This window comes from Alosa sapidissima, chromosome 24 (genome assembly GCF_018492685.1).
Source record: "Alosa sapidissima isolate fAloSap1 chromosome 24, fAloSap1.pri, whole genome shotgun sequence".
NCBI classification, from domain to species: domain Eukaryota; kingdom Metazoa; phylum Chordata; class Actinopteri; order Clupeiformes; family Clupeidae; genus Alosa; species Alosa sapidissima.
This window is the reverse complement of record NC_055980.1, coordinates 332,258-359,911: the sequence shown is the minus strand read 5'-3', so window position 1 is coordinate 359,911 and position 27,654 is coordinate 332,258. Positions and strand designations below refer to the sequence as shown.

General features: G+C 40.0%; 1 protein-coding gene across 6 annotated transcripts in view; it reads left to right on the top strand.

Moving 5' to 3' along the window:
• The window catches only part of bub3 (BUB3 mitotic checkpoint protein), a 234,451-nt gene that overhangs the window by 180,665 nt on the left and 26,132 nt on the right, over nucleotides 1–27,654 (top strand). For all 6 annotated transcript variants that reach the window (XR_006027116.1, XM_042082920.1, XM_042082919.1 and 3 more), the window contains exons 2-4: nucleotides 20,415–20,609; nucleotides 20,719–20,788; nucleotides 22,887–23,038. Coding sequence is in view for 5 of the 6 variants with exons in the window: in XM_042082920.1 (XP_041938854.1) it covers nucleotides 20,415–20,609; nucleotides 20,719–20,788; nucleotides 22,887–23,038 (417 nt within the window). In the remaining variant the exon portion in view is untranslated. The remainder of the gene's footprint in view (nucleotides 1–20,414; nucleotides 20,610–20,718; nucleotides 20,789–22,886; nucleotides 23,039–27,654) is intronic.

Sequence of the window (27,654 nt, the reverse complement as noted above, 5' to 3'; positions counted from 1 at the left end):
GACAAAAAGGTGACTTGTCACTTGTACAGTGTCAATGGGTTCATCAACAGCATCTGTTATTTACAGTTCACAGAAAGCTTTCAGCCCCAATGAAGAGATTAAATAAATAAGAATTAAGAAACATTTTAGAAACTGCTAAGATAAGCCCCGTTCATTGCAATCAGTAAAGAATCGGGGAGTGTCTTCACAGGCTCAGTGAGACAGAGGTTACTGTCATGCAGTTGGTTCTATGATTTCGATAACTGGTGCATGTAATTTTGTATGTTCCCACCTTGCTAAAATTGCTTGGGTACACTTTGGCTAAGAAAAAAGTGCTTCAGACAGCAGGTGGGCAAATAAGATAGCAGTACATAGTGAAACTGGGTAAACTCCCTAAAAGAGGACTGAGTCAACCAGACGATGGGAAAATGGGACACAGAGTGGTGAATGCAGGTGATGAAGGTGGAGCTCATAAATCAAATATTCAGTCACAGTGTAGCAGATGCCCTCCAATACTGCAATGAAGAGCTGCACCTTCCTCAGTTCCAGGGATGTGAGGAGACTATTCAGTTCATTCACAGTCTCCTTGAGCAAGGCAGTTGTTCTGGGGAGATATAAAATAAATAAATGAATAAAATGAATAAAGGAATTTGAGAGGCATCTTATTCTTGTTAGGGTAAATGACATGTGAATAATACAGTGTTGGGCAAGCTACTTAGACATTGTAGTGAGCTAAACTATCAGTTACTCTGCTATGAATAAAACACTACACAATACTACCACCCAGTCAAATGTATTATTAACACAAACAGAGCAGTAGGCTAGTTCTCTACATAGGAAGCTACTTTAAATTGTGCCAATTACACATGACAAGAAAAGTGTAGCTTGTGTGGCTAAGCCACTTGATAAATAAAGAAGTTAAGCTATTGAAAAGTTACTTTATTCAGAAAATAGTGAAGCTACCAACACGCTTAGGCTACAAGTAGCAGCTAGCGATTGCCCAATAATATAGGCTACAGTCTGTGCCACTTGTGTAAAATTCGCCAGCCAAATCTAGTATGATTTATTTCTACAATAGCCTTTTTGTGTCAGTTGTAATCTAAGTCAGTGTTATGGAATATGACTTATTAAGTCTCAGTTCATAGCCGGGTGAACACCGAGTAAACAGCCTAGCTAGCTGGCTACGATTCTCATACAGTAATATCAAAGATCCTTGCTCCTTCTCAACTCTCTGGTAATATTCTATTCACAAAATACAACCATTAGTACGGTAATGTTAAATCTTACTTGAGAAAAGTAAATCCCCCGAGCCCTGTTTGCGATGGTTCGTCGATTTGAGCAGGAACATGCTGCACAGTACTGGCATCTTGTGTCTTCTGCTGCAACACAACGAGGAGTATGACCGGTCCAAGATGGCGGCCGCATTTCTCGTTTCCAGCAGCCAATGCGGCGTCTATGTATATTATGTCTATGCTCGAGAATGTCAAGGGGGCAGGCGAATTCCCGGAAGTAGAAGAATCGACGTAGGCTGGAGGGACCACCTCTCTGCTAACTCCCATAGAAGTCCATTCATTCTAGGATTTTTTTGAAATACCATAACTTCATATAACATATATCCTGTGCCGATATTGTAGCTTCTGTGTAATCCACATAAACACTACAAAGGCAAAACAGACTCCACTACCTCGTCCGTAACGTTGGTTACCCGTAAGAAGAATGGTTAGCTTGTTCGGTTGGAGGGAAGCTAGCTTTGACGTAATCTCTCTTTCGCGCCGTAGGGAGATAACCGTATTGTTTGGATAAGAAGCTCAGTCCACCTTACTGTCTATGACGGTAACTCATAAGCAAAACCTAGCATACACGACCGTATGTTAAGGTAAAGCCAAAGATCCTTGATTACTAGCTCCGCTTTAACCCTCTCTGGTAAAGCATTACACAGAGGCAACCTAATAATAATAAAAAAGTAAACCTAATTTTTTTAAAAACGGCACTAATCATTAGAGGTTTTTGACGGATTAAACGTAGGTCGGAAAAGTGGAAAGAAGATTAGCTTCAAGGCTATAACTTTTTTGTTTTGTTGACTGTTTTTGAAGATGATCATGTATGGTAGCTTCAACATTAACACGACTTGGTGAGGATGATATTAATAATAATACATAAATAAATGTTTAACTTTGATGACTTTGAAGGCGAAGGAAGTGTGAGAAGAATTTCTGTGTATCTATCATATGAGTTACAAGATTCAGTTCGATGGCTAACGTCACGAAGTTAAGTGTGAGTCTGCGCAGTACTGGGGGGACCAACTGAAAAATCGTTCTATTTGACTCAGTGCCCTCCCATTGAAAACGACGGAGTCTGTTCGTCCATTTCTTTTACTGTCTATGGAGAATGTACGTAAATAGCGACGCCTTCTTTGTGGGTCCAGCAATCACTATAGGCCAATGGAGGAGCATGTGACTGACTGGAAATCAGAGAGGTGTCTGGGATTGCCTGCCAATGTTGGCCAAAGACAATAAAGGTGCCCCACATAGCAAAATTCAGTTGAATCAACGTTGAAATATGTTTTGGCAGTAATGTTGAAACTACATTGAAGGCTAACGTTGATCCGATGTTGAAAGTGTCCCCTCTACTTTCTAAATCAACATTGGATTTTCAATCATACTGACATTGAATCAATGGTGTTTCAACCATCACCTAAATAGGAATCTACATTTCAATTTCAGTTGATTTTAGGTTGAAATAATGTTACTGAATCTGTAATTGAAATACCTTGTGCTGAAGTTTCCATTCAACTTCAAGAATAATAATAAAAGAATAGGATTGAGAGAGGAGGAGGAAGAGGGTAAAACAAAATCCAAAAAACTAAGTGCCATTATGTGGGGAATGATTCAGCATCCGGATGACTTGTGGGTAAAAACTATCCCTGTATCTGCTGGTACGGGTCTTTATGCTCTTGTATCGTCTGCCAGAAGGCAGGAGGGTGAAAAGACAATGGCTGGGATGACTGGGGTCAGAAACTATATGCTTGGCCTTTGTTCTGCTGCGCTGGCTGTAGAGGTCCTTGATGGATGGAACAGTAACGTTGCCGCTGTCCTCACGGGCAGGTTAACGCTAAACTTATTGACAACTGTATGATCCTTACAAACTGGGGTTGTTGTTTTCAAGTTCGTAATTATTATAGTCTAAACTTCTCGTATAATTTGCGTTTCACACTAAATGGACATTTTGCTAGCAGGCATCCTTGGCAACGCTAACACAAGCGTTGCACTTCAACGCATAGTTAATTGTTACCGTTTGTCGCCCAGTCCTTGTAATGTGTTGTGCTGATCTGACAACTCTTTGTAGCGATTTTCGATCCTGGGCAGTGATGTTACCATACCATGTTGTTATGCCTCCAGTCAGAATGCTCTTTATTGTACAGTAAAAGTTGGTCAATATTTTGTAGTCCATGGCAAATTTCCGCAGACGGTGCAGAAATAAGAGCTGCTGTCTTTGTGACCACACCAATATGGTGTGTCCAGCTCAGATCCTCACTGAGGTTTATACCCAGGAATCTGAAGCTTTGGACTCTCCACAGCTGCACTCCCGATGTGAATGGGTGCAGAAACTTGATATCTAAATGATAAAAACAAAGGGCTGCAACCAGGTCTCCATGTGAAGATGACACTGGATGAGAAGCAGAGACAACACTCATCAGCACTCACGATTTTGCAGAGCAGACAGTACAACAAAGCAATTACTACTTACGCAAACAGCAATTTAGGAATGTCAAATCCACCTAGATCTAGTTTTTCTTTAATCCTCCGGTACGCCAAGGGGCGTAACATAGCCAATTTTTTTATCGGGTATATATATATATATATAGAAGGCCTGCTGTGTAAGTTTTCTGTCATAGCAATAATGTTATCTTCTTATCAATGCATTTTATGTCTAGCCTAACAGTCTTCTCTTTATAGAATAGTGTTGTAGCCTAACTGTAGTGTGAGTCCCAAAGGGAAAATGCAAAAATGAACCTTTTTGCACTTATAATCTATGGTCAACAACCATAAGAAAGGTCATACTAAGAGTAAAGAACATAATATTGGCCTAGCCTATTGATTATTTGTATGTGTTTAATTATTGACATGCTAAATTGACCTGATCCCAAACAGCTGTCTCAAAGTTATTGAGAAAATGTCATATATATTTTGTTAATGAAATTGTAACATTTTACAATAACAAATGATCATATGTCTGTTACAGAGTGTACATGTGTTAACTGGGAATGTCACTGTTTGCAGGTTTTCAATTTGCAATTTAATTATACATGCATCCATTTCCTACTGTGCCTTCAATTTTTGCCAATCATAATGATGACCATCAGCCCTTATTATCATCTAAGAGAAATTGTTTTGGACAGCAGAAGACAGAACTACAGTGTATCCAGACATGCAGCGCACATAATTTAAGGCTACATTTCCACATACAACAACTGTCAACAATCAGGAACAACTGATTGACAGTCACACAGTAAAGACCTCAGTAAAAAGGCCATTTGACCCTCCTGCGCCCCATCTCGATAGATACATCTACATGAAAGTTCTGAATATTGCCGGTATGATGCAACAGATATTGCACTTCTCACAATGACACATTATATAGACTGTGCCATTCACCATTTTGATGACCTCTTGATTTGCTTTGTTTGTTCTCATCTCTTTTTTGAAAAAAAAAAAAAAAAAGAGTGAATGCCATATGCTATAGGGTCATTCCACGTAATTTCAACCAGGGCCTACGCACTTTGGTTTCAAGAAGTTCTGAAACAATTACATGGGCAAAATGCACCATGGTTGTAAGGCAGTGCGTGTAAAGTCTTATGCGGGCCTCACTGTAAAGTGCTATATCTGCTGTAGTTTGCCTGCTATATTCAGAACTTTCATGAAGCTGTATGGCTGGAGAAGGTGTGGAACTTTTTCAATGTAAGTGTGACTGTCAATCAGTTGTCCCTAACAGTATGTGTACATGTAACTTTTCATTAAATATTGTCTGCTGCCTGTGTGCATCCACTTTATTCTGTGTCCCCAGATTGCACAAAATAATTTATTGTAGGAGGCAATAAAGGGTAATCATTATCAGAAAAACATAAATTATTACATAAATCATTCATTTAAGGTGATTCGGGGTTCCTTACTGAAAACCTGCAAACAGTGACAGCTGTTTTCAACCAACACATCTACTCTCTGTGTCAAACATAATATGATCATTTGTTTTGGGAAAATATGTACACTGTCACAATTCAATTTCATTAACAGAATGTTTACACAATTCAAATAACTTTGAGACAGCTGTTCAGGATCAGGCAGGTTGTTGACCATGGGTTATAATATGCAGCTATATGTACACACGTGTGATATTAAATGAGGAGAGTAAGGACAGGAACTCAATTGAAGACGAGTTATCCAAATGAATATTAAAATTGCCAAGGATTAATAATGGGCATGCATCCATTGGAGTAGCAGACAGTAGAATGTCCAACTCATTCACAAAGTTCCCAAGTTGTCCTGGAGGGCGATAAATAACCACCAAGTATAATTTGTATGGCTCAGTTATCATGATGGCATGATATTCAAACGAGTTGTGGACTTGAGCAGGCAGCAACTGTGTAAACCTCCAATCATCAGAAACGAGAAAGCCTGTCCCGCCTCCTCTACCAGACGAACGACTGGTATGCGAAAAAGCATAATTGGTTGACAACGCTGCATGTGTGGCAGTATTCTCTGGCCTAATCCACGTCTCTGTAAGCGCAAGCAATTGAAGCGATAACTGTGAGGCCAGAGCAGGAATGAAGTCAGCTAGCCTGGGTGTTCCCACGCTGCTAAGGCAGCCTGGAGACCATGGAGCAAATTTTCGCCTGAGATAGGGAACCAATCACAGAACAGGTGGGAAAGCAAGACGATGATGAGCTATGCACAGACGCATTTGATAGACATCCGTGGCACCCAATAAACGGATCTGGGCATTTTTTTCAAATACGAGAAAATGAACGTTTGGTTCCCAGACCACGTCTCATTGAGAAGTGGTGGCGCTAGCCAGGCTAGAAGTCAGCTTTATTCACTGCAGATTGGCAATTCCACAACCCTACAGAAAAAGTAGGACAAGCCTGCTGAACTGATTGTTGCCTTTCAACACCAGTGCGCTTATTAACCTGACCGGATACAGGGATATGTTGAAGGCACATTATTAGAAGGATTGTCAGCTAACAAGACAAGGTGAGACAAGAGTGAAACTTATCTGAGAGGTGCCTTGCTCGGTGGACTTGTCACAGGTAGACTCGATTCGTCTTGACACGAGGACGGCTGCACACGAGCGCTGACGCCTCCGCTGACGCTCCAGCACAATAACCACTTTAAATGCTACTCCTAATTGATCACGCGGAAAACCACCCCCTCTAAAAACTCACGACACCAAGGCCAGTCTAAGCGCAATTAAACAGACAGCCTTAATGAAAACAGTATCAACTACCACTACCCACTACGGCTAATAACTAGTTTACCAACTTGTAACTATGACAACTACATAAACAAATCCCTTAACACGAGACTCCCATACAATTCCTATAAAACGTACAGCAAGTGCGGACGCAGCTCCAGAAAAAACACGAGTTGAGTTCAGTAAAGCTAACGTTAACAATCTACTTAGTCCAGCTACACTTAAAAACACCACCCCCTCTAAAAACTCACGACACCAAGGCCAGTCTAAGCGCAATTAAACAGACAGCCGTAATGAAAACAATATCAACTACCACTACCCACTACGGCTAATAACTAGTTTACCAACTTATTAAACAACAAAGTGGTTGCACAGACACATGGTACATTTTCCAATTTTGGGACTCAAGCAGTGACACAGCCTGTTATTAACTAATAGGCCTTCACTTCAAAGAAAATAGACTTGGCCTCGACATGAAATTCATTAGCTAGATAATATTGCTATTGTTTATGCTATGTGACTGCTTATTTCATGCACACAGCCATTCAAAGCGAACAAGACATATCCTACCTTAGAAACAGAAAGGTCAAGTCCAAATTATGTTATGTTACTTATCTCACAAAAGATGCAGGTGCTGTAGCCAGTGTACAAACCTGTGTATTAACTGTAAAAAATGTGATTCAGCTCGTCTTGGATCCTGAAAAGGAGAAGAGAGAAAATCAATGTGCTGCAATACCCCCTGTAAACAGCTGTTGCAATAAAAACAGTTTCTGTTAAGTAGGGAAAGTTACATTTTGAGGCCTTGCTAAAGCACAAAGCGTTCTAGAAGTATGTTGGGCCATATTGGCAGCCAGCTGCGGATTTGAATAGAGCAGCCATAGACGGTATGAGAGCAGTACCATAACTCGGGTTTATAACTTTGTCAGTATCAAGAAAAATATCACTGGACCCACACTGTTTAGACCCATTAACACAGATTATGAGGACCTGTCATTATTACCACCTTAATTTCTCAGAATAAAATTTCTTAAATCTGCAGTAATTCGATTTGCACAGAACATATTAAAACTATAATGTCTGGTTTGTCATGTTTAATTTCAAACATACCCCCCAACCCAAACTTCTCCAAAGTTGTTTTTTGTGTGTGTGTGGCATTTAACTAGCCAGGCGGGCCATCCTATATCATTGAAATGTATAGTCTGGAATCGAGCCATTCACCTCGCTTAATCCAAGGGGCGGGCAGAGAATTGTCTTTCAAATTGCACTGCCTAGGCATGCAATAGGCCAGCGCTACGACCGTATCCGGTCGGCAAAACGGCAAATACATCCTTCTTCGAAAGGAATGACTTAAGTGCATTGTGTTGCTCAACTTTCAAAGAAAAGCACAAGTCCAACTCCTCCAAAGTTGACGCCAACGCCGATTCAAACAACCGCTCTTTGTTCGCCATAGCCACCTTCCTTGTTGTTCACCGTCGCAGGACTGTCGTTATCCTGTTAAGCCCGCCTTAAGACTCTAACAAAATAGAGCGCTGTGATTGAATAACATCCACGGTGTTAGCCAATAGAAATTCCTATGGTTTGATACTAGACGTACAGGCTGAGCAAATTAATTTGCCGCCGCTAGGGTGCGTCTAGATTTCTAGGCTAGCATTTAACATTACCACAATTAATAGAGTGTGATAGCCACCTGGAAGTTTGTAGTTTTCAGCTTCCTCATGAAATTATAGAAGAATATTGTGTAATAAAAAGCATTTTTTCTTAATTTATGCTATTTAGCCTATGATTATTTGTTATCCTGCAATCAAAAGCCACAACAAATTAGTGTTATGTCTTGCAATTAAATCAATTACTACTACATCTTAAATTCTATCACACAAAATGGAAGTTTTTGCATATAGCTGTTGCCCCAATACTGTTCCTCCAGAAGAAGACCTCCAGGAAAAGCAATGTATCATAAAAAAACTAACTTGTTTTTTTCAGGGCAGGTGGTCAACTTTGCACAGAAAAATAAGGTTTTTACCATCGTAGTATTTGCGAGACAATGCGTAAAATTCCCGTAGATAATCATAATAGATGGATGGATAGATAGATAGATAGATAGATAGATAGATAGATACTTTATTGATCCCCAAGGGGAAATTCAAGGTCTCAGTAGCATACAGACATCATACACAACATGCACTTACTTAATCATCTGATATCTCTGCGTCTGCAACGTCTCTCCTTTCGCTATCATATGCCATTTTCCGAGAAGGCTGCTGGTCGCGCTGCACTGGCGTTGCTAGGGAATACACACGTTGCTCGTTTGTTATGTTTGTGCAATGCATCATGGGTAACGTAGAGTGAAGTTGTGTTCAGAAGTAGCACGAGCAGCGAGTGAATGAGTCAACGGCATGCTTTTAAAAAAAAAATCTAAATAAAATCAATGCTAGTACTAATACATGAAATGATGGCAGATCTGAATAGCCTAGACTCAAACAATATATAATATGTGTGTGTGGCACTTACAATGACCAGAATAAATCCTTATGAATAAAGGTAGTGAAAATGCCCTAAAACAGCTTAGGGTTCTAAGGGTTAGTCGACCCTATCTTCAGTTAAAATGTTCAGAACTGCACCAAATTTTATGTGTGTGATTAACCTGACAGTCTCTGGAGTAGGGTTGGGTATCGTTTGAATTTGAACGATTCCAATTCCGATTTCTTATTTCAATTCCGGTTTCTAACGATTCTCGATTCCGATTTTTTTTTTTAAGAGGCAGGGTCAAAAAAAGTTTAGGATATTTTAAATGAGCTAGCTAACCAACGGTCTTTCTCAGGGTATCTGCACATTTTCCAAGTGCAAATTTAAAGACTTTTAAGATCTTTTTAAGACATCTAAATGAAACTTAAGACTATACCACGGCAAAAAGATATATATGACTGTTTATAGTTTTTTTTTCCTACTAATTTTAACCCCCACCCCATTTTGGATGTCTACAGAAGTTACCAAATATATTTTGGCGAAAGAAAAATAATTGTGTGTGTGAATTACCTTCAAAGCTATAAATGCCTAATTGTAGGGTCTGGGCTGCTTGCTTTTGAAGCTGGCTGTACATATTTGTATTTGCTTACTGCTGAGGCTGACTGTTCTTCACCTGTGTCTGTAGTAGCCTAGGCTACTTGCCAAAGACATGTGCACTGGACTGGATTCCCTTCAATATTTTTTTCAAAGTTACACTAAGGTATTTACATATTTTAATAAGCCTACTTTATATAATTTACTATGTGCATCTATTATTTTATAGTTTTGTGTAATATGGATGGAATTTGAGCGCGGAGCGCTTTTTAATTTAGAGGCCGGAGTGGCCGCTCTTTTCCGCCCGTCTATTGTCAGTCTTGCGCGTCTGATTAGAGGGCTTTCGCGTCAGGTCAATTTCGCTCCCCGGTCCCAAACTAAGAGCAACGGCAATATATTTCACTCAGAACATTTATTTTGAAAGACTGCAACACTGAACAAACAAGCTTGGCAATGTTAATACACATAAGCCTAAAACTAAAGGGATCAGTCGGGATTCATTGCCAAAAGAATACAGGCTTAGCATCCAAGTTTTACTTTAGCCTTCCACTTGATATGAAGCATATTCAAATTGCTCACGTTTTTCTTTGCTCATGTTTCCACGAAATGTGTCCTCTTAGATTCCAAAATGAATCTTTACTCATTGGAACAGTGTCACCACCACATGGTTATTCTTGCTCTACATTGTTAGTATCTAGTTGTTTTGTAGGAATAGTACACTGACTTATCAGTGAACCTTTCTAACAGTAGCGTAGCCAGAAATGTTCAAATGGGTGGGCACAGAAAAAACGGGTAGGCAAAGCGAATTTGATTGAACATAAGAGAGGCCTAAATTAGATACACCATACAAGCATTAATCATAGGCATGGACATAAAACAGGAATTTATCGAACGCATTTGATCACAGCTGACAAATTACGCAGAAACATTATCAACTGGAGCAAAACAATGCATGAATGTAGCTTCTGCGCGTCATATGAAACACAATTGAGACAATAGATTGACCATATTGGACAACTGCAAAGCCTTATCATAGGCATGTTACATTCATGACATGAAAAGTGGAACTTATAGAACGAAAATGAGAAATTACGCAGTCGGCTAAACATTTTAAACTTTCGCCAAACGGATGAACCCAGTATCGGTGCTTCGCATAAATTAAAACACAAATTGAAGCAACAATTTGATCATTGGACAATCTTACCACAAAACCTTTCTATAGGCCTGCAACGTTTATGACATAAAAAGTGGAATATGAACGCATTTCATCACACCTGACAATTAAACGGAGCTGTGGCTGTTCGCGATTTGACTGATTCTTGAGAGCGATGAGCGAGATATTTGCACCGCTCAGAGCTCCGCTCACTAGCTCTGATTCGGAGGCATATCACATATGTTAAAATTATAAAATCTGATTATTTTTCGATTCATGACACGTTTCTTCTTATTTTTTAATGCGTTCTGCGGAGAAGGGAGCTTGGCTTTGGTCACGGTTTGGAATGAAAGGGAGAAAACAGGACAGAGTAACACTTTTTTTTTTTTTTTTTTTTTTTGAAGACGTAGTTAAGGCGGCAGGCTTGTTTTGCCAAGGCGGCCGCCTTGACTGCAAAGTGCTGCGGGAAACCCTGGATGTCAGGTATTTGCGCATAGCGCGTGCATCTCAGAAGAAAGAATGTGATGAGAGGAAGGCTAGGTTAAATATTGAATAAATAACACTGTAGTTTTTTAATTTAAGATGAACAATATCAACATAATCCATGTGTCTCTTCACAAATTAACACGTTATCAAGTCATTCCGTAGCCTTGACTCGATTCGGTTTTATTGCGATGTTGAACTTAACTTCCAGGCCACTGTCAATTTTTTAATTTTCAATTTTTCAGTTTTCCAGGCCTGACATCTTTATTATCTTATTACCCTCAAAGTTAAATAAGAAGCCTTTGCAACTCGGCTATTTAATTAGGGCGCAGGCCTTGGGCATATGGTGTGTTTTCTTCTTTTGAGAGAGAGAGAGACCCACAAAGTTGAAATCATATCTTCATGGCTTCAATCTGGCCTACCAAATATCTGCATAATGTAGGCTACTGTACATCACATCACATCACGCATGAAACGTGCATGCTGTCTCAGAGTGCGTGTTTCAAAGGCCTAGGCTACTTTGAAAAAAAATAAGCACTTGAATAATGGTGTAGGAGCTGAAGTTTAGACTTTTTCGTTAGAAAACTATTTAATTTGAATTATGGACTGCCTTTGAATCAAGTTTGATCGGACTTTAAGTTACTAGAAGAAAGTTTTAAGACGATAGGTAGCCTACCTGTTAAGAAATACATGCATTTTTGCCCTTGAAAGTAGCCTAATTTAAGAAGAAATACACTGCTCAAAAAAATTAAAGGAACATTTTGAAAAAACATCAGATCTCAATGGGAAAAAAAACTCATGCTGGATATCTATACTGATATGGACTGGGTAATGTGTACTGGGTAAAGGATGGCACATTATTTTTTTGGTAATGAAAAGGATCAACCTACAGAGGGCCGAATTCAAAGACCCCCATGAAAATCAATGAAAAAAGTGAAAAAATGATGTGACGAGCTAGTCCATTTTGCGTTTCATTGCAGCAACTCAAAATGGTACTCAGTAGTTCGTATGGACCCCACATGCTTCACAATGAGACGGCGGATGGTGTCCTGGGGGTCTGCTCCCAGATGTGGACACGGCCATCATTGAGCTCCTTGATAGTCTGTGGTGCAACCTGCCAGTGTTGGATGGACCAAAACACAATGTCCAAGAGGTGTTCTACTGGATTTAAGTCAGGGGAGTGTGGGGGACAGTCAATGGTATCAATTCCTTCATCCTCCAGGAACTGCCTATACACTCTAGCCACATGTGGCAGGCCATTGTTGTGCACCAGAGGGAACCCAGGGAAAATGGGTCTGAAGATACATCCCGATACCTAAGAGCAGTGAGGGTGCCGTTGTTTTGCCCATAGAGGTCTGTGCGTCCCTCCAAGGATATGCCTCCCCCAGACCATCACTGACCCACCATCACTGACCCACCACCAAATCGGTCATGCTGAATGATGTTGCAGGCAGCATAACATTCTCCACGACATCTCCAGACCCTTTCACGTCTGTCACATGTGCTCAGGGTGAACCTGCTCTCATCTGTGAAAAGCACAGGGTGCCAATGGCAGACCTGCCAATTTTGTATTCTATGACAATTGAGCTCCACAGTGCTGGGCAGTGAGCACAGGTCCCTCTAGAGGCCATCGGGCCCTCAGGCCACCCTTATGAAGTCTGTCTCTGACCACACTGTCAGAAACATTCACACCAGCGGCCTGCTGGAGGTCAGTTTGTAGGGCTCTGGCAGGGCTCCTACTGTTCCTCCTTGCACAAAGGAGCAGATACTGGTCCTGTCTCCAGGAATCTCCTTTTGAGACTGCGCTGGGGGACACAGAAGTCCTGGCAATGGAACGTATTGGTGTGCCATTCTGGAATAGTTGGACTACCTGTGCAACCTTTTGTAGGCTCCTGGTACTGGCTTATGCTACCAGTAGTGACACTGACCCTACCCAAATGTGAAACTTATGAAAAATCACTCAAGAAGGATAAAGATGGAAAAATTATCAGTTGCCACCACCTGTAGAACCATTCCTGTTTTGGGGGTTGTCTCATACAAGGATACAAATTAGGCGGAGCAACCAAAAAGGCGTCCGAACGCGGCGGCACCATGGCAACAAAAAAAAAAAAATGTTTTTAAATCGTCATTGTTGCCCCTCTAGTGCACCTGTTGTTAACTTTGACACCAAAGCAGGTGAAGCTGATTCACAACCTCCTCTGTTATGTAACTGGCCAGACCAATAGCTTACAAGTTTGATAACCTTGATGCTATACACCTAGTGTTATCACAATACCAAAATTATGACTTCGTTAACGATACCTGCCATAAATATCACGATGCTCGATACTGAAACGATACTACGGCGAAATCCTAAGATATCTGGAAAAGAAAGGACTCATACCTCCTCCAAGTGTATTGAGTCATTTGTGTTGAATTCGGTGCACTTTTGTAGTGTGCAGGTCAATTCTGGGTTTTAAAGGTGCCATGTGTAAGAATTGAGGTAAGAATATCCAAAAAAATGAGCTACACACATCAAAAGAATGAGAAGAAATAAGGGTGATGTCAAAAAAATGACAATGTATAGTGCTGCAGAGATATCAACCTGAATTAGCATGCTAAATTACTAGCCACAGCCCGACAGGGGTCATAATACCAGTTTCGGCCATGGGAGGCGGCATGCGGGCAACATAACCGCCAGCCAAACTGCAATACACGTTTCTTGGTTGTTACTCTAGGGTAGACCAACTCACTTTCTGGAGGTAGACTGCCCCCATCTTTTATGGAATGTGAAGTATGAATTGATTTTTGGCAGACATTACACATGGCACCTTTAAACTTCCTACATAATTATTATTTTTATAGTCAGTAAAATAGTAGGCCTACTTTGTGTGATTAAGTCCTTTATTTTTTGTTATAGTTCATTTACATTGTGTTTGTGTTTTGCTAATAAAGTAGCTTTAAATAGCCAAACTAGGCTAGATCAAGGTCAGTGTTGAAATTACTGCATGCAGATCACTGAATGCTATGCAGAGGGGCCTAATCTTTAGGCCATCTGATGTACAGTATAGGCTTCCCTAGGCTTTCCCGTGTTCATGGGATTTCTTTGACAGTTGCAAAGGGAAAAATGTGAGGATAGTCTTCTTTGCGCCCAATGTACAAGTACGACGTTCCAACCACTCAGGTCTTCGTCAGATAGGCCTACACCATTACCTGTTGCAATATGTCTGTGTGCATTCCTACATTAGCCTACGTCTATTTCTTTGATAACATGATTTGCTACCACGTAACAATAAGCCGCTATTATTATTAGGACTCAACACGCTTTGGTGGTATTATATGCTGTGGGCTTTAATTAGCGCATTTCGGGTAGCCTATCCTACATCTGGGCAATACTTATTGAACAAATTGCAGTCTACATGCCATGACAAATATTACCAGTAGTACTGACCGAACATGAAATAGATTGTTTACAAGTTATGGTAATGTTATTCTGGCGTGAACTTTGCGCTTTCATCACGTTAGCACCCTATGATTACAGCTCGTTATGTCTCGTCAAAATGATTACAGCTCGTTATGTCTCGTCAAAATTCATTGATGAAGGAAGGTTCGCTTTATCCCAGAGAACCATACTCGTTTCACTTAGGCTAGACTAAAACAGAAGAGAAGAACTTGGCACTAACCATGTAGTCGTGTTTTCTATAGCATATTCGTTAACCTGTCGTTCTTTGAACAAAAATGTTGGGATATGTCTGCGAGGTGTTTAGCCAAGTTCCATGCGTAGCCTACTGCTTTTAAATGACTTTGAAACATATTTCACAAACAGGCCTCTGTGTACCTGATTCACTATTCGCGATGTATCCGAAATAGTTGCAGATTTCACTTCACCTTTTGTTTTATCCACAAGGCCGAGGACGGTCGGCAAAGAACTACTGTATGTTGACGTTGGCTGCGCACTCACTCACTCAGAGCTGGCTGCTTGACACGCCCACTTGCCTAGATGCGTGCAAGGAGCAGTGAGAGCAGCAGTTCACGCAGACACAGAACGTTAATTTTAATAAAGTATCGATTCTAAAAACGTCGGAAATCGTATCGTTTTTTGCGTGAAGGCATCGTGATACCTTTTTAGTATCGATACACCGTGCAACACTATATACACCTATGAAAAAGTGTTCCCTTATTTATTTTGAGCAGTGTATTATGTTTATAAAAGTATACTCTGATTTCTTTATAAAGATTGTTGCTTTTGGATTTGACATGGCTGATGGGCCTATATTAATTAATGACTGTTAATCAATGGCCTTGGTGCGCGCAGACATAGCTATTAGGGATAATGCATAACTTTATAAAAAGACATTACGCAAAGTGTCTTTTTTTTCCGCTTAGCATCAGGGTCCAGTTCGTCCTGTTGGGGCTTATTTTCCCGATAATGACAGACGTTCTATACATTATCCCGCTTATTATATGGCTGCTTGACAAAATAAGAGAAGACACTTTGCGTAATGTCTTTTTAAATGTATTTGTTACCGTTTTCATTGGCTTATGCCGAGGAATAAACTTCGCCAAACACACTGAACTTGAATCCAACATTCTTTAGAATGCATCTGAACAACCGTTTCTAGATGTGAATCTCAAGCACGAAATCTGTTGCCATTGACAGCGGTCAAGATACCATACCATATACCATGACTTTTGTGCTTCAGGTGCTAATACACCACCCCTGCCCTTCCCTTAATCCACTGAATAGACATATTTCCATCACAATAGCCAGCAGAGAAAGGTCAACACATCAGATCAGCTTGCTTACTTGCATGAAACAGCAATGTGTAGGCATTAACCTGTTGCGCCACAGGAGAAGCACCACTTTACCAGAATTTAGAAATAAAGTATCAAAAAAACATCAAACCCATGTTTACATGTCAACAACATTAACGTATAGCCTATAAGCCTAAGAGTTTTGACTCTCCCTGTGCGCAAATTTTGTGTAAAATATGGACACATTATAGACTTCTCCTGCCCATTGCAGTGTGCGTTTCAGTGCCTGTGTTTCATGAACTGAATTCTTAAAAGAATAGGCTGAACAAAAGCATACATAATTAGCCTAGGCAACACATTTTTATTTGATTTATTTGGTGGCAATCGTGCCTCTACAGACACTTCAGGTAGGGGCGGCCCCAGCCTAACCTCAGTGGAACAACTCAAGTAAATTTCTGTGCCGTCTTCTGGTTTTCGATGGCGCAAAAGTAGGTAGACGTCTGATTATCAAGCTAGCAGTTCAAATTATTAGTGGTCCAATACCCACGTGGAGTTAATTTATGCTATTTAGGTGTTTGTTTTTTGGGTAGCATATTCATGGTAATAATTCAATTGCCTATCACTAGGGCTATCAGTCCACCAGCAAGACATGTTTCGATTTAACTCAATCAAATAAGACCTCTTCTTAATATTTGATTATATTGTTGGTTGGATTAATACTGTTGGCAAAGAAAAGTCGTTTTCCTACACCATGGGTCTCCAACACTCGCTCTCAAGCTCATTCGCTTGCCGCCCCCTTCGAGCTTAGGCTGAAGCAGGCTACATTTAAACACAATTGTTGGCGCATTCTAGCCTTGAAAAGTAAATCATCCATAATTAAACAATAGGCTAGGCCTACTTGGCTACGGAAAAGGGTTTCCATTACAGCACAGCCCCTGTTCAATGAACAGCGGTGGAAGTTCCGACACTTTTTCCACTGCATGAAACGTAATAGTAAGCCATCAAATACGCCCTAGATTTCTTTGCCAGTCCCAACATTTAGCAATAGGATACGCTAAGCAAGTAGCCTGGATTATTTTATGATGGTTGGTAGACAAACTGGCTTCAAATATCCAACCGAGTGAATACGAGATTGTGCAGTCTTAGATGGCTGTGGTTAGTGATGTGATGCTGATGGGGAGTTTAACAAAGCATAAACCTATAGGTTATTATTTATTTAGCGTACCTATAAGGCTTTTTTTCTTATCAAAAGTGAGGGGGATGACGGCCGTCTCTTCAGCACTGCTGGGGACATATCCCCCACGTCCCCCGTGCCGCCAGCGCGCCTGCTTGGCCTTAACACCCAATAGACAGAGGCAAAATTCCCAACACTTATTCAACAATGACAATCTTGCGCGGCCTGCTCAAAACCCAAACGCGCGACCTGCTCACTCCATTGTAGAAAATAAACTTAACCAAAAATAACGAAAAATATTTATCTTCTTTCAGTTAATTCAAAAGTTTCCAAAAAGTTCAAAACAAGTTCACCAAACCGACATTCCTTTCTCCAGTTTGGGTATTTGGGACAACAGAGGGACCTTAAATTGCTTGTACAAAACTCATGATCAGTACTCAGCATTTGTTTATTGTTGTTTATTTAAAGCAGTAGGGCCTAGCAGATAGAGTGAGGGGGAGTGAGAGAGAAAAAGAGAGCGAGTGAGCCAGCGAGAGCGAGAGCGAGGTCTGCGGTCTTGGCCAATAGTTTATTTACTTATTTGTGTGTAGGTAATATGTTGTCATATGTTTAAACTTAAACTACTTATACAACATTAGTTTGTTTTATTGACGCAGGCTAATGCGCGTCATTGACATAGATAAATAATAGATAGTTAGAATAATTTGAATATATGTTTGTTTTTTAGAGGGAATATACAAACATAATTTTTGAGCAATTTTGACAGCCCTATAGCCTATGCTTGACAGCCCTATAGCCTATTATTATTTTTTAAATGCATGGCATGACGGTTCGCCCACAGATCCTTTCGGATTCGGAAAGTTTCCCAGTTTCTGATAGTAGCCTATGTAGCCGAAGAATAAGGCCAATTGCAAAAGCTCTTCAGATTGACGTGGAATTGACGAGCTCATTACTATCCATGCCCACAAAATTCGTTTAGCTCTGACAGTTTTCGTAGGCCTATGCAAGAATGGCTGAATTTCAACGGACTTGTGCGCTATGCACAAATAGAACTTTAACAATGCATTTTGCCCAAGAACCCAGACTTGAGGATCAAATGGCTTCAGTTTATTTTTTGGAACAATGCCACAGGCTTTGCAAAAAGGTTGTTGTTGAAGCCTGGAGCAGGCTACCATCACAGTCTACGACCAGTGCCTGTAAGTAAAATGTAATTGTCAACTCAAGGAAGTGCTATGTTATACAGGTTTAATGAACTCGCTAGCCTAGCAGGTTTTATTTATGCACATTTGGACAATGCTAGCACTCACTAGCCAAGCTAAGTTCATGCCATGAAGCTAAAATTAGTTAATAACGGCTGTCATGTTATGGACGAAACCTACTAGCTGTTAGCCAATCAGAGTCAAGCAGCTTAGCTCGTTGAATATTCATGAGAACTGCCGCAAATCGAGCCAAGTCTTCATGCAGGCTTTAAATACCACACTAGAATGGCTTGAAACAAGGTAACCAAGGCATGTTTTCCACAAAAAATGTTAGAGTCCATAGTAGAACTTCAGACATTACCACAAAGTAATGAAATACGTGTGGCAGGGCATCTTTAAGGTAATACAAATTAATGGTGCATTGGAAAAGCGAGACATTTTATTTATTTATTTTTTCCCCCGAAAAGTGGGGTGGCCTCGAGCTAAACCATTAATGAAAGCAAATCAACCAGATGCGTCTTCATAAAATAACAAAGACACCTTCATAAACAATTCTTCTATATACGGGTCCGAGTGTCCACGGGGACCCAGGTTCGAATCAGACCTGCGGTCATTTCCCGATCCCACCCCATCTCTCTCTCCCACTTGCTTCCTGTCAAAATAAAGGCAAAAAAGCCCAAAAAATATACTTAAAAAAAATGTTTTTTATCATATGTGAGATTCATGGCACAATTAGAACAGGACCAAAATAATTACTGTTATCTCTCCATTTTCATATTGTTTCTGAATATAGTGCCTTGTTCTATTTGTCTGTTCAAGTTGTTTTCTGAGCTTTTTTCCCAGTTCAAAGTTCAAACTTGCAAAAGAATCGTGATTTGGGAAAAGCCCGTAAAAGTCCTGGCAGGAAGCGATTACATCAAAGTTTTTTGGTATATCCTGTTTTTAATATTTTTTTTCCGAAGTGTTTACAACTTAGTGTTAACTAATAATTGTTGCAAACTGGTACTACGAACAAAATATTAGTGCATTCCTAGATCTACATCCTTATGCATGCTTCCTGCCAGGACTTTTACGGGCTTTTCCCAAATCACGGAAGTAACGTCGACGCAGCGGTAGAAAGTAGCAGATAGTAGCATCCATCAGGCAAGTGTAATTTAAATAAACTCCTGGTGTACTTACAAACTTTTCAATGCCTCGTTTCATGAGTAAAGAACATAGTTGTACTACTGTAGAAGTTTCGTACCATTCAGGGCATTATTAGTGGGGTAATTTACGAGATACTAAGTTGGTTCCATTATGCCTGCAGAAAGTCATTCGTTTCTGACAGCGCTACTCGACCAGGGTTCAACCAAGGGAAAACAGGTTCTGGGAGGGTGTTTGGCTCAGGGTCATGGTGCAAAGGACCCTAGAATGAAATTACTCCAAACCATCGCTTTAAGGAGACGTGATGTTGAACTGCATGCTGATGGCATTTAACCCAAATGCCCCAGCAGCAGCACGGGAGAGGAGAGCTTATCTGACAGAGGAGCTGCATCATCTACTGTATAGTGAGGTTATGTTAGATTACATTGCAAAAATATCACCATCCATAACCTCGTGATTCAGTTATGATTCCAAAACACTGGAAAGTATGTCTTTATGACATTTCTGTATTACATTTTGTCAAGAAGAAAAATCAATAGCAAACTGTTACCAACTGAACAGTCCTTATTACTGTGTACTGTGAACCACTCCTGGCTGCGCCTGGCAAATCCGCCATCATAATAGCAATCCGCTATGGAACAAGCGCGCCTGTTGTTAAAGGGAATGTGAGATGACTCTCTGATTGGTTTATTGCACGTTATGCCCAAACCACACCCATGAGTAATGTAGCTACTTCAGACCACCCCATTTTAGATTTGCGTTGGGCGAAAAAGTAATTTATCCCGCCGGTAAAAGTGAGTAGCCTCCTTTAAAGTGATGTGAAGAAGATATTTAATATTCCCTATACCAAATAAAGACAAAGGCTTGTGTAAATACCTCTAAAACCTTGAGGAAATAACTTGTTGATAATAGATTGTTGATTGTTGATAATAGATTGTTGATAAAGCATTATGTATTTTATTTTTAACCTACAAATGTTTTAGTTACTACTTGATTTCAACCTACATTCTTATCTCTGCCATAGATGACTGGGTCAAATGAATTTAAGCTCAACCAAGGTCCTGAAGACAGTATTTCAGCTGTGAAATTCAGTCCTAGTACGGCACAGTTTTTACTGGTCTCTTCGTGGGACTCTACTGTACGTCTGTATGATGTTGGGAGCAATTCTATGAGAATGAAGTATCAGCATCTTGCCCCAGTGTTGGATTGTGCCTTTTATGTAAGTGGTTTGATCGTTTTATAGTGAACAAATTATAAATCATTGTGAATAATTTACTGTCTTCTAAAAGCAATGCATCTAAAACTGAATGTTTTTGATCCAAATATAGGACCCCACACATGCCTGGAGTGGGGGCTTGGATGCGCAGCTGAAAATGCACGATTTAAATACAGATCAAGGTACGCTCTTTATATTACAATGTTTTGTCCATGTCCGTCTATATACTTGCTTTTCTTCCATAAGATATGGACATGAATTATTTGTACTGAGCGATATTTAAAACAACAAATGAAGTTTATGTAACTGTCCATGAAACAGCATAGTGATTGTATAGCCTAATCCACTGCACAAAAAAATGGAATTCATGATGACATGTTTGTAGGCCTAACTGAGGTATAGGAACGTCACATATTACCAACCGTCACGCATGTCCAACCTCTTACGTGTATGTGTCACTATATTATATTATATATTATATTATATTAATTTCTATACAAACCAAGATGGCGGATTCCTAAAGAAACGCAAGCACCCACACCATAAGTTTATCTAAATTAGTTATGTACCAAAAATTACATCTTACCGTGACTCGAAGAGCTGCAAACAGTGTTGTAAGGCTGCGTGTACAAATCCGCTTGGAGCTCCAGTGGAATTTTGATTTGCCGACGAGAATTCTTGGGCTAGCCGTTGATCTGCCGTGTGACAGGTTGGGAATAGGCACCTGCAAGCCCAGCACTAAATTCCGAGCGTGGTAAACAAAATCGATGTTTCAGGCAGTAAAAGCCCCGGTAAGAACCAAACTAGATTTTGTTCAAATCTACACACCTATGGCTATTGAGTTAAGGTTAAGGTTCATTTAGCAAATGTTATTTTGAAGTATTAAAAAACATCGTTGTTTTAGAATTTCCGAACGAAATGGTTGGTAATTAGCACGTTTACGATAATTATCGTAGCAAATAGCCTTTGGTGATGACCGCTTTAAAAACATGTATTTCACTCGTCTCGCTGGAGTGAATGCAGAATGTGGGCTGTTGCACAAAGAAATGAGTGAGGAAGATAATCTGCATTATTCTCTGTTAACCAAAAGCTATAGTGCTATAATGTTCACGTCACCTTGGTGAGTTAGACAGAAGACAGGCCCTGCTTGCTCTGATTAGGTATTTCTGTCCCTCCCAAACTGTGTTAAAATGGTGTGCTGTGTTAAGACTGGACGTAGTTAAGCCTAGGCATAATTTCAGTTGGTGCAACCGACGTAAATTCAATTCTAAAGACTGGTCTTAACAAAGACCAACTTAGCAGTTAGGACCAGTGGGGTATACTACGAAGCATGAACATACCCAGGCTTTCTTTGGATAACCTATGATCCAGGTTATCCAAAGAAAGCCTGGGTATGTTCATATATACAGTGGGGAGAATATGTATTTGAACCCATGCTAAAGTTGACTAAAAAGAGGAATATAAAATAATCTGTTAGAAATTGATCTTAATGCCTTAATTAAAAAAAATGATTAAAAATCCAACCCGAACACCAATTTTAGTGAATGAAGAATGTATCGTAAAGTTGCATCCTGTGTGGTGTGGCATGGCATTGGAAACTTGCCAGTGGAATGTGTTTTTTTTTTTTTTCTGGACAAAAGTTGCTACAGTAACTGTGGAGACAAAAGTTCTCTTAGGGAAGGCATAATTTAAAAATGTATCACATTTGCTAAATATATATAATTTACTGAGTTTGTCTCTAACAGAGTTGACAGATTTATAGGTTTAAGCTCAGCAAATACTTGTCATGTTAACTTTAAAGTGTGTTCTATGACTATAAAAAAGTTTAATGATAAAAATGCATATTTTTTGGTTTCTCTCTACACTTGAACTGTACCCTGAATTATAGAATGACCCATATATATCATACATACAGTATACATCAGTGTTTCTCAAAGTGTGGTCCGCAAGCTATCCCAAGTGGTCCACGAGCAGACATGGTAAAATATAATATAGATGAGTTGTTTGCAATATTGAACCAACTTGTGAATCCAAACAGTTCTACAAAACTGCCTATGTAAACTATGCCAGTTTAAATCATATGAATCCTCTGACACAATAAGCAAGGTGGTTCAGTGAGTAGGCCTACTGTGTAATATACTGTTGAAGTAGGTATGTTGTTGTTGTTGTTTGTGGCTGTGTATTTTATTTTATTTGGTTAAGTGGTCCTTGGTCTGAAAATGTTTGAGAAACACTGATATATATATATATATATAACATGTATTTATGTTTTCACTGTAGATACTATTGTTGGAACACATGATGCACCAATTCGCTGTGTAGAGTACTGCCCAGAGGTCAATGTCATGGTAACAGGCAGTTGGGACAGGTCAGTTCGACTGTGGGACCCAAGGACCCCATGCAATGCTGGAACCTTTACCCAACCTGAAAAGGTATAAATGATCTTGATCTTGTTGTGCTAGCCCAATTCAACACTTAACATTAGCTACATAAGATCATCATTAATATAAACCCTTTTTGTACCTCAAGATTTGAAAAGACAGTGGTCAGAGATAAAGGCCTATTGAAAATAAAATAAATGTTGAGCATGACTAACAGATTGTGATGGGAGGAAATTTACTCATCTAATTGACATGTTATGATATCACTGGGTGACTGCCATCTACAGTAGAATTGCATAACTTAACGTAAATACTGGATGTTGAACATACTAGCCATTTGTTAGTCATTACAAGTCACTAATTAATACCTTATTCTGCAAGGACTTATTCTACCCTTACTAGACCCTTAATTAAGAATTTCCCCTTTTTTTTTAAATTTAGGGCAATTAAGGTTAGTAAGACCAAAATCACACTGATAATCTTGATGCTTATTAAAAAAGGATAATCAAAGGTAAACAGTAAGGATTACAGAAAATCAAAGTACAGTGGGTCCCAGTTAAGTTTGGACGGGTTCCTTCAGGAATCACGCACCCCATTTTCTCAGCAGAAATGGCACAAACTGCAGTAGACACAAACAACCACAAGGTGTCACTTTGGAGTTCTGCCACTACTATTTTTGATGTGACTTGACTTACTGCTTCCATGATGCAGTTTCCAAGTCAGTAGAACAATCAGAGAAAGCTGAGCCATTACCAAACATATATGATAATACAATAGCATGAGTTTATATATCTTATACCCTATTTGTCACGGTTACTTATAGATTTGATAGTGTAACGATAAGCGCATGAGACTTTCAGCGGGGGCACGGGAACTTAAATTGATCACGGTAGTTTAAGCTTACACTTGACAAAACATTCTAATATGAAAATGTAGATGCAATTGTTGTAAGATGGTGCAGCTCCTTTAAGAAAGCATCGTGCGCAGGGATGGAGAGAGAGAAAGCGAGAGGGGATATGTGTGTTAGAACTTAGATGCGTGTGGAAAAAGTAGACGTGCTGTTGAGACTGGTGAGAGTCATATTCAAAATAATGCAAAAAATAAATCCGCAGATAAAACCAATTTTTTGCTTGCCGTCGTTCAAACGAAAAAGATATCAAAGCACCTTTTGCGTTTTGAATGTAGCACGATTTTTTTAAACAGCTAGACAAATGATTTAGCTAATTGATTATAGCCTGTACACCAGCAATTGTTGAATATTTACCTGTACAAGTACATTGACAGTAGCCCAGCCTAACAAGCATGTTGCATGTTGTAGGCCTACTGTAGAAATTTCACTTAAATTGCAACCGCAACATGCCTGCTTGCCAACGTTCAAACGACAACGAAAAAGATATCAAAGCAACAAGAGGGTTGAGTCTGAATGACACGACTCATATTGCTCCTCTTAACCGTCTATAAAAAAAAAAAGTGTTTTTTTCTTTTCTTTTTGAGCACATCCGAATCCCAGGACATAACGCACTGGACCTTATAATAGGCTCGAGATATAATTCCAAAGGGGGCAGATAGGGGCCTACTGCACTTAAAACTTAAAAAGATTGAACAAAGCTTCCCGAAATTTGAAATTGCGATCAGTGACTGGCATTGGGTGAACGAAGCTTTTCGAAGTTGAACAGGCTATTCAAAACTATTTGCGCACCTCAATGTCACAGGAGAGACTGGGCTCTCATTTCTATTAATTGAAAAAGACGTTATGCTACCTGCAAACTGGCCTATGATTTCATTGCTGAGTTTGCGGCAAATCAAGATATGGCGAGTCAGTGTCATTTATTTGTCCAATGTTAGCCTACAGACCAGTTTCCATAGTGCACATCTTATCAACAGTTTGAATGTCGTGTGTGTTTCTGCTCATTGACAAATACCGTTCAGCACAATGATTCATGCCCAATTAATTTCCCCTGTTAAAGTGTTCGCCTTGTTACACTATTTGGTTTCGTGATGTAACCTATGATAAACACCATATGGCCAAATATGTGACTCAGCTAATGTTATAGGCTATACAATTTCCCCTCTTACAGACAAGCTGGTGTAGCTTGTTAGACTAGGCTACTATTAAAATGCACCAACGGTAGCCTTGGCTATGTGTAAAGTAAGCTATCGCATGATTTCATGCACGTAAGTTCATGCATCTGTCAAGTTCGCACAGGGCCTCGCACCCCCTTGCGACGGCCCTGCAGCTCCTCCTAAGACAGCGAGGAAAAAGTTAAAATACGCGATAAACCCGGGAAAAGTTGACAGGTTTGTTTCGGTCCCGGTGATTATTGTGAAATTGTGCAAACGACAGCCTTTTCAAGGCATTTCAAGGAAGGAGTCATAGCATGCAAGCTCCCAAATTGACCCAGTAGCCTACAGAAGGCATCAATAGCCTAAATTGTTGGGACTGGGGAGGGTCATGCGTTTTTTCTCAATCACTTTGAAGGGTCATAGAAAAATGTCTTGCTGGCGAGGGAGGGTCTTTTTGACTAACGCTCCCAAAACTCCTCCGGTAGCCCCTGAACAGTCCCTAATTGATTATAGCCTGTAGGCCTACACCAGCAATTGTTGAATATTTACCTGTACAGGACATTGACAGTAGCCCAGCCTAACAAGCAGATGTTGCAAAAGACCTCAAAAGACTAAATTAATCAGAAATAAATAATGTAATCTGCATCGCTTTATTTAACAAACTGCAAGCAACAAGAGGGTTGAGTTCGCTGTGAGGCCAAACCCAAAGCAGAGCCTATCTGTTAAGGCAGTCGATAGGCTATAACGAGCTGTGTGCGCCTGGAAAGACAATAGAAGATGCTTTCTGAATAGCACAGCGAAGACGGCTCTGGTCATCCCATACCCTCCCCCCACTTCCTGTAGCCTACCATTATGACTTTTTTGGGGACATTAAGCTTTTTCACGTTAAGCCCCCCTCCCCCACCCCCTTCTTTCACAAGCAGTGGGGGAGCGCGGGGCACAAAGTAACACTTTTTGGTAGACAAAGGAGAATTCTCCGCGCTTCTGTCATTTGGCCACAATCCGGTGCAACCAGGCCAGGACAGATATTTTAGAGCAGGGGTGTCAAACTCATTTTCATAGAGGGCCACATCATTGAATATATAGGTTACTGAGGGCCACATAATCGGCGAACATGTGCATGGTGCAACCATGAAATCGGTATTGCAGTAGGCTATGGCTTATTCAAAATTGGTGTGAAATAATGGTCCTAACCACTTTAAAACAGTGTGGCTGAAATAAAAAACAAAAAGCCTACAACAGTAACATTTTCAAATGCAACTTCTAGGCCTACAGTATTAGTTAACAACTGATCAATATGCATTCATGGACTGACATTGATGAGAATAAACTGCAGTCAATAATGTGCATAACAAATTATTAAACTTTGACTAACGTTTCGATGTGTCAATGTTTTTGACTAACGAACATCGAAACGTTAGTCAAAGTTTAATAATGTTCTGCACCTTTTACTAAAGAATAAAGAAAATTAAGACGACATCTGAGCTGCACCGGCGTCTCTCCTTCTCTCTAACACTTTTTGGCTTTGGCTAAATATTTCTAAAATCATTTGAGTTTCACTAGTCACATGTTTTTAACAAGCAACACTTGTTATTGAACTAATAACAGACGTGTGTCGAAAATTGACTTTATTTTCCATAGCCTACGGAGAAATAACATATGCAGAGTCTAACCAAGGTCAATCTTGCCAAAAAAGCCCTCAAACCTGAAAACACATGAGGCAAAAGTGCAAAACATCACAAAACTAACTAAACTAACACGCGCATATTTTTGTATTGCAATCATTGTAGCCTACAGTTGTAACAGCGCATAACAGTCGTTTTATGCGCTCATTATAAAGAACGTTTAACATGTCCTAAAAACAGCTATCAATTAACCACCAAACGTCTTATAAACAAGTATTGCCAGGAGCAACACCTTGCAAAAAACGATAACAATAGGCCTAGGCCTTTATATGGCTCTGCTCCTGCCTAGATTCGAACTCAGAACTGCCTGAAAGTTGCAGACCTGTTCTGGAAATACAGTGGGCATCGCTTTCAAATGACCACTTCATTCGCGCATTACGCGGCGTGAAGCTGCGTGAAGCTTTGGTACCACTTTCAGCCACTGTGCGTCGCTCTACCACTGTACATCGCTCTGCCTGCGGTCCCTTCTGAAAAAGCAGGATCAGGATATAATTGTTGCCGAGAGTAATCCCAGCCTACTAATTCAATAACAAAATAAATCATGTATAATTAAACATTACCTCGATTTAGGCTACTTGGGTATGACTTAAGGCTTGACTACACGGTGGTAACAAAAATCGAAATCGAAATTTGCTGTCTACATTATTGTCAGTGTTGGGGTTAACGCTACGCAAATCAAAACAGTGGTGTGATAATTGAGCCAGTAGAGAAATAACTGTTCAGAATTAATCTGTAGCCTTGGGTAGGCTTCTGCAGAAAACAATGTTGTTGCCGATTTAATACTATCTGGCGACGTTTTTAACAGGCTACGCAATAGAGGCTTAGACAACTATGACCCACGTTTTGGTTTCGTAAATTAATTTGCCCTACTTCTTGACTGCAATGTAGTCAATTGACTGCTTGACATGTCATTTTTAT